At 46.2% G+C, this 8,164-nt stretch overlaps 1 protein-coding gene across 1 annotated transcript; it reads right to left on the reverse strand.

The window, feature by feature from the left end:
- Window positions 1-3,875: 3,875 nt before the first annotated feature.
- LOC142906002 (exosome complex exonuclease RRP44-like) lies at window positions 3,876-5,876 on the reverse strand. Its single transcript, XM_076053370.1, has 2 exons — window positions 5,720-5,876; window positions 3,876-4,215 (listed from the first exon to the last, which is right to left on the reverse strand). Exons 1-2 carry the CDS (start codon window positions 5,861-5,863, stop codon window positions 3,994-3,996), a joined length of 366 nt encoding a protein of 121 aa, XP_075909485.1. The 5' UTR covers window positions 5,864-5,876; the 3' UTR covers window positions 3,876-3,993.
- Between the last annotated feature and the right edge of the window lie 2,288 nt (window positions 5,877-8,164).

Raw genomic sequence — 8,164 nt, forward strand, 5'->3', positions numbered from 1 at the left:
CAACCGAGTTAAATCCAGTTCGGATCCGCGTTATACAAAAAATGCGTTCCTTCATACATTCATCATCACGTTATATCCAATTTGCCAGTTACAGGAGGTATAGGACAACAGACAGTGGTGTAAAATGTGGTCCATAGTTTGGGTTGCATGGCCACAATCGTACAGTAGCTTGTTTTTAATGCACTGCTATGTATCTGTATGAGTCTCTATGAACCTCTAGGAATCATAATGGGTCTCTCTGTATCTCCTATGTATCTCTGTGTCTCTCTGGGTTTACTATACGGTCCCACAGTTTGGGTTGCATGGCAACAAGCGCTATGCTGTGGCTTGTGTCATTAATTTTCGGCCCGCTGACGTTCCGATGCGGCGAGCGTTTGTTTTTTGTGCACTACTGCTGGCGCAGCAAGCAGCAACAGCAGCATGGTCACAATACAAATCGGTGGTATTCCGAGGTTGCGCGTCGCGCCGCACGGTGAGTACCTCCGGGCGGACGAGGTGCATGCGGATCCGCTGGTGCTGCAGGTTGGACGAATCCAGCGACACGCGCACGCACACGCGGTCGAACATGTTCAGCGCGATGCCCTCCACGCACAGCGTGGGGCCCTACACAAAACACAAAGACATATCTCCAATGTAGCCTTAACAGACTGTTGGGGCAAGTGCTGTTGGCGAGGAGCACAGATGAAGGCCGGCACGGCACACAAGGAGGTGGGTCGCCGTCGCCATGCCCGGCCGCCTTTGTCTCCCCAGTGGCGATGTTTACACACCGCACCAGGCATTCAATTGAGTTCCGAGTCAACCTAGGGGAGGCCCAGGACCGGTTCAGATAATCATCACTGGTGTTGACCGTGCGAAGGAATCGAACCCAAGTCGCCAGGATCATAGCACAGAACGCTAACCGCTACACTACCGCTGACTGCTCTCTGCCAAGTGCCCTGCATACAAGCACGGATTGACGTAAACCCAACGTTATTATTCATACAATTACATGGGTCACTCAGAAAAGCCTCACTGATTCTCAAAACGTTTGCATTCAAGGTCACTGCTACGTTTTTTGTAAAAGGAGGCGAACGATTGATATGTGCTCCCCAAATAAGTAATTTGCATGTAATTTGCCAACCTTGGACCATGATGCTGGCACACGAATAACGTTACAGGATCTTTTTACGTCCACTGTTAAAGCGGATGGCCTGTAAATATTTTACGCTTAATACACACCACAGTATTAACCGGAGTGGCCACCGAGTTTGAAACGCAAACCTCCACAACACACAGCGAATGCAATACCGCTTGGGCCACCTCACCGCGAGCTGAAAACCAGGCATGAGAAGCCGATGGCTGCAATGACCAAACCAACCGAGGGATCGTGATGTGCGGGCCAGCCAAGGAATTTTGAAGCCTTATTTGGCCATCATTAAGGAGTAGATGCAACCCCCCTTAGGTTATATGGAGTGTACAATTGCAGTTAAGAACATACCTAAAATATGGCTGCAAATGTTGATCCTTTTGAGCTTCTGGTCCAAATTAGGCTGTGTGCATTATCCACGCAGAGCGACAATGTAATGCGGCATGCAAGGCATGCTGGAAAGGACCGGATCCACTGGTCACAAACGTGCTTTTTGCCATCTAGAGATCACTTTTTGCATCAACTACTATTTCCCTCATTTGTTTTTATTCTACAAGTACTTTTCTGCCCTTCGAGTTTATCATTGTTTACAGAAAGCATTAGATTTTCTCTATAATTCTTCCGGATCTGAGGGATTTTACTGTATTTTTAATGTGATGTCCTCTCCGTGACAATACGGGCTCCGTCATGGCAGTTATTTTAAAAGCATATTTAATTGTGACCGTTTTATATTTGAAACGCATTTACATCATTTAATTCAGTTTCAGTGTATTTTGGTATAGCCCTGTGAGCCATCCGGCTCTAATGTATCCACCGGTGTAGCTTCCTCTGTAATAGTCCACACTGCCAAATGGCAAAAAAAACGGAGCTTCGTATCTCACTGCGTTCTTCCACCTTAAACCAAGTGTCTGTGTGTCTGATAGAACCCTAATCGTAGAGAGATGGTCAGGGGGCTTGGGTCCCAGTGCATTAAGTCAGTCCTGGGTTTAAATGCAGAATTCAGCCGTTCGGGAAATGCCAATGCCTCCCGGTTAAGTGAACACATGCCCTACCTCCTCGTCGAAGGTAACGCTGAGCTTCAGATCTTTGGAGTCAAAGAAAACCGTCCCCTTCAAGCCGTACTTGGGAATGAGCACCACCACGGCGCACAAACAGCACGAAGCCCTCTTCGCTCACCACTCCCTTGCTCTTGAAGGACAACTGAGACCACAACAACAACAGCCGTTAATCACCGCTACATGGCCAAGAGCAGACACACGTGCATCACTTACCAAGCCCATAATTATTTAACAAAATTTAAGGTATTTTTCTGCATCCCCCCGCTAATTTATTCCAGTTGTGCTATTGGCATCATGTCATGGGGATTATTTTGAGTTCAATCGTGAAGGTACAATGTCAATTGTATTGACTATAATCCTCCATCACCTGACAGAGCCAATCAAATAAAGTTGTCACATCATGGGCAAATGTGCCAAGTGACTAGGTTTTTCAGCAAACACAGAAGAATGCTGAAAAGCAATGTCAAGTGTAGCCAACCAGTACAGCCACAGCACCACCACACGTAAGCGTGCGAATACAAAACAATTTATTCTTACTACACGCACAATACGATGCCGGCTTTCGTGACCTTAAAAATGGTTTTCAAGAGACGAATGGACGCATTATCAGGTGCCTAAGCACACGCCGTGCAAGCTCCACGTGGCCCACACTTCCGCCTCCCACCTGCGTGTGGAAAGCTACAGACGAGCGTTGGGCGTACTGCGCCATCTTGTGGCGGTAGTTGAGGTTGTTGCAGAGCTGCTGCTGCTTCTGCTTGTCGGTGAGCGCCGGGTACGTGGGGTCGGCGCCCACGCACACGGCCAGCAGCCGGTGCACAATCACATCCGAGTATCTGTAACAGTACAGGGAGACAACAACAACAACAATATTCACATTTGTTGTAGCCTCTATTTAATATGAAGATTAAATTTACAGTAGATACAGGCTGCGGTTAGGCCACGAGATGCCAACGGAGCAGCGGTATTAATCCACCAAGCACCGCGATTCATTCTGGTGGATCTCAGCGGGTTTCACGATCCACCAGAAAGCTACGCAAACAATTACTTAGATGGATTTAACGCTGTGATAGAATACTGTACTCTGGACATACCACGTTCTAGCACCATCTGCTGGTGGAAATTATCTTTGTTAATGTATGAATTTAATTCTTTGTTGAGGATTTTTTATTTGTCATCAGATGTAACGCAAATTGCTGCCTGCTGATATCTGTGTTCTTATTTAAGATCCACAACAAAATCGTTAGCGATCCATGGCAGTATTGCAATTCACTTTTGGCCGCCGCTGCAACACGGCAATGGATTCTTGATTCTGCACGTGGAACACTGTCACCCTCCTTGTAGGCGTTGGTGTTCTCCGGATCCTCTAGTTTTTCTCCAACACAAGCCAAACAACCATTTAAGGAATTGGCCAAACTTCCCGTTTATAGGACCTTTTAGAAAAATAAGTCAAAATCTGAATCTTTATCCTGGAGAAATCTGATTCGCGATAAAAGCTATTTTTGACAGACGTCCAGTAGGTAAATGATAGGCGTGCTAAGAATAGAAAAGGTAAACAAATCACTAAAAGTAAATAATAGAAAAAAGATATACAAGTTGTATGCTGAACTTCATTTGCACCGTACGTAGCCAATCGTGCTAATCGGAGGTGTGCCATAATGACAAATTAACATTGCATAAGTACATCAATTAATAAATCAATTCCTAAACTTGGGAAAGGCAGCACAGTCCCAGACCACACCAACACAACAACATAGTCCCCTCAATAATCGCGAAGGTCGATTTAACGCGTGTGCCTGACGCCAGAGCACGTCACCGTCGAATGGGCGACGTGAAGTGGGTGTAGATGGCGGTGGCGAGCCCGTAGTGGTGGGTGTCGGGCTCCATGCCGGAGCAGAAGTAGATGGCCTGCATCATGCAGCGCGTGGCCAGGATGCGCAGCAGAGTGTTGAGGTATGGTGGCGCTCCTGGCACCGCCGCCCGGTCCAGGGACTCGGCCAACGCCTTAGCCGAGTCCACCTGGATCTCGATGTTCTGCGCAAAAAAATCGGGCACATCGGCGTTTGTGAGGTGACTATCCCGCACGTGGCTTGTAGTTCAGTGCTGGGGAAGCAGCAAGGGTTGTGGTGTATTGGAAAGAAAACGTTATTCAGTGCACTTCCTGTAGGCATTCAGGTTTCCATAACCTGGCTTGCCAGGAGAAGGCAGTACAGCAAGTGGATTAATCTACATCTGGCACAGTGTCTGGCTGCCTTCCAGCGTTGTCTGTGGTTCGTCACACCTTTTGAGTTGTTCTGCCTCTAAGGGCGAGTGGAAACTATACGGCTACATCTCAAGATAAAGGTAAAAGGTGCAGCCCTGCAATTGCTCGCTCAGGCCAATACTGACATCGTTTCAAGACACCTCTGCTTCACAGTAGGGGGTAGCACATTCCCACCCATTTTGAGCATAATGTTCATCACAATAAGTCGACCTGATATTTCAACATTTCAGTGCTGGAATTGATCTAAAATTAAAGACAGTACTACATTTATCGTGATGGTTTTTTGTTGCTTATTTCTGTGGAGTAGCTGGGAAACGAGCAATTCCTTGCGAGGGGGATGATATTGAAGGAAGGTTAACAGCAATCTAGAGACAGTAGAACCCCTCTTAAAGACGGTAATTGGTTCCACGAACCCGAGCATTAAAGGATTTGGTCATTAAGCGAGTATAGGAAATACGTGTTAAAAGCTTAATTCGTTCCGATAGCATCGAAAGTTTCCCTTGTTCACACAAAAAACGTACTTTATAATATTTAAACAATGGATATTAATACATAAAGATACTAACATTATAAACACATCATATTAAAATAAACACTGTTAATAAATGCATTAATTCATTTTGATTTAAAGCTTTCGTGACTGCAGGGATTCATATTCTTGGTTCTTTCGGTAAATTCACGTAGAAGGGAAACAATAAAATAATACAAATATAAAACAATAAAATTCTCACGACGTTTCGACTGCAACACAATCAATCATCATCAGGTGTGAAAACCACAACAAGAAAATGTGATAAAAGTGGCGGATATTTTAACGTTAGCACCACGCAGAGAGATTTGATAAACCATTTCGGGTCTTAATTGATTGATCACGCTTAAGGTGGCTTTCAGAACGCATCCATTATTTTTCGTCTCCCCCCTCCTCTTTTCCGAACATAGATGGACTCGTACATCTGAACAAACTGTCAAATCTCTCTCCGTGGTGCTAACGTTAAAAATAACTGCCACTTACTTTCAAATTTTCTTGTTGTGGTTTTCACACCTGATGATGATTGCTTGTGTTGCAGTCGAAACGTCGTGAGAATTTTATTGTTTTATATTTGTATTATTTTATTGTTTCCCTTCTACGTGGCATTAATTCATATTTACTGTACCTACAACAGCCCGTCGTTAACAGGGAAATGGTCGGTTAAGCCTACACATTGAGCTCTATGGAGGCCCGTTGTTAAGCGATTAGTTAACAAGGGTGGTCGTTAAAAGGGATTATAACTCTACCTTTGATTTCGCCGCCTTCACCAAGATGTCGTAGTTGGAAGGTGGAAGCGCCGGGTGGCGTCGGAGCAGCGCACACTCGAGGAATTCGCCTACGATGCGCTCCGCCACGGAGATGTTGGCGAGCAACATGAACTCCTCCACCATCGAGTTGGTCTTGCTGTGTACACACACCAGTTTCCGCCACCACAACACATCAATCACAAGGGTCAAGAATCTTTATCTTAGATTATTTTGCTGATAATAAATTTCCCACGTGATAAGCCACTTTGTTCAGCTATCATTTGTGGTCAGGGTTTTACTTAGTTTAGTTTTATTTGTATATTTGTTTAAGTTATTTGTTTACCTTTCCAATACTTTGCAATCCTAACGTGTGCTTGTATTGTTTGTTGTTGTAACGTTGTGACATGCCCCAACTGGACATCTGTGAAAAAAGAGCTTTATAGCTCATCGGATTCTTCCAGTAGAAACATATATATTTTGATTCTGATAGAGAGATCTGCACAACAGTCGGATTGCAGTCATGGGAGGTGTCTTGTTGACGAGACTCACTTGAGTTCCTTGGTCTGCAGGTCGATCGGGTCGTGGGTTTCACTGTCCATGTGGAATCGGACCTCAGGGAATGCCAGAGTCAATGCCCTACGGGTGGAGAAGGGACATGAGCGATTATCATGTCCAGCCAAAACAACACAGAATCTTAATATAAGACACTTCACAAACTCAGATATTTGAGTTGAACATGCACAGCTCGTTAAGTCAATCCACTGCTGGATGAGGGTTGCCCCATGTCATGCGGGTCGTGGGGTGGTTTTACCGTACTTAACCGTGGTGGTCAGTACGCGTTGTCAAAGGTGGGGGAGCACAGACATGGGAGCATTAAGAAGAGTAAAACAATTTGTGTCACTGCATTGTCCTCTATTGCCCACAATGTAGCCCCGCAGCAGCCTGTAACACTCCAATCTAGAAGGATGTTATTAACCAGGTAAAACCTTAAGTTCTTTATTGTTGCCTTCATTTCCGCATCTCCAGCTTCTTCAGCCTCCCACTCCCAGCCCCGCTCACTTCCCCCCCCCCCCCCGGCATTTTGCCGTGCTCGCCCCTTTAATCCCTCTTGCAGCACCCCACTTCCCCTACCCCACACCCCCCCTCTTTTGCTCTCCCCCCTTGCCCCCCCCATTCTCTTACCTATATAGCCTCTTGTTACAACAGCCCTTTTTTGCCCACTTCAGCAATTGTTTCTGGCTGTGGTTGTCCCACCTGAAGAAGGACGCTTGTGTTGCGCCCGAAACGTCGTGATTTAATTTAGTTGTTATTTTATTTTATAGTTTTACCTACGTGACTTTACTGGAAAAAAAACAAAGAGTATGGATCCTGTAACACTTGTCTGTGCATGGTATTCACCCAAGCCTCATGCATCATGGGGTCAAAAAAGCTACAGGTGCAGCTTTGCAATTGCTTGCTCAAGCCACTGCTGGAAGAAGGGGGCTCCCATAAGAGGGGGCCCCTCTAGAGATACACCCTTTTACAGTGCCTCTCAATGTATTTTAGCCTACTCTTCCACGCTGGCCGGATGTCTTAGAAGACACGGGAGTAACCACACTTTACCGCGCCACAGGCGACCTGCCGATCGACTAAATGTGGTGCACCCATTAATACTGCTCAGCGCTCCAGAGGCGGTGGAGGGGATGAGGATCTTGACAATGAGTTACCCGTTTTGAATGCGCCTCTGCTTGAGGATCTTGGCCAGGGAGTTGAGGCCACGCAAGCTGCTGGTGACCGGGTCCTTCCGCCCGGCGTCGTCCATCATTAGCTGAGCCTCTGCGTACGTCAGAGACGCCTGCGGGGATACGATGAACACACCACGGGTGAACCATGGGGTCCTCGCAATTACACAATGCCCACGCCTGATCCAAGCCCAAGCCAGAACTCAACAGATGTCTACGTGGCTCCCGATGACCACTGAGGGTTACACTCACCCAAAGACAGCAAAATTGATATTTTTTGAATTCTCAAAGCTGGAATTTAACCAAATTTAGTGCAATGTAATTTGGTGGTCTTTTGTGCAGTGAGTTTAACACGTAAGCTTTCGTGACCAATATCATCCATAATACAGGTTTTTTGGGTTAGATTGTGTAAATACATAAATGAGTCGTTAAACCCGCCACCACCCGACACAGCCGACTAGTAAGGGTTGTCACATAAACAGAACGTGGCCAATTCGTCACTGGTACAACACACCGGTGTGCTGTACTCGTGACGAATTGGCATGTTCTGTGTTTTGTGCAGTGATTGTTGACTGGACAGAGACCATCAACTCACTACTTTCATGTCCTACCTCGCACCTCCGATTAGCAGAGTTGGCTACATACGGTGCAAAAGAAGTTCAACATACATACTACCACTTGTGAACCCGGTTCATCTCGCTACACTTGTGAACCCAGAGGTGCA

The sequence above is a fragment of the Petromyzon marinus genome, chromosome 61 (genome assembly GCF_048934315.1).
Source record: "Petromyzon marinus isolate PM22_M1 ecotype Great Lakes invasive population chromosome 61, UKy_Petmar_22M1.pri1.0, whole genome shotgun sequence".
Lineage (NCBI taxonomy): Eukaryota > Metazoa > Chordata > Hyperoartia > Petromyzontiformes > Petromyzontidae > Petromyzon > Petromyzon marinus.

Bases quoted from the DNA above. Each gene is read 5' to 3' on its own strand.
- LOC142906002 (XM_076053370.1), bottom strand. From the start codon at position 5,863: ATGGTGGAGGAGTTCATGTTGCTCGCCAACATCTCCGTGGCGGAGCGC. The intron at 4,216-5,719 runs GTAGAGTTATAA...TTTTTTGCGCAG, and splicing joins TGAAGGCGGCGAAATCAAAG to AACATCGAGATCCAGGTGGA.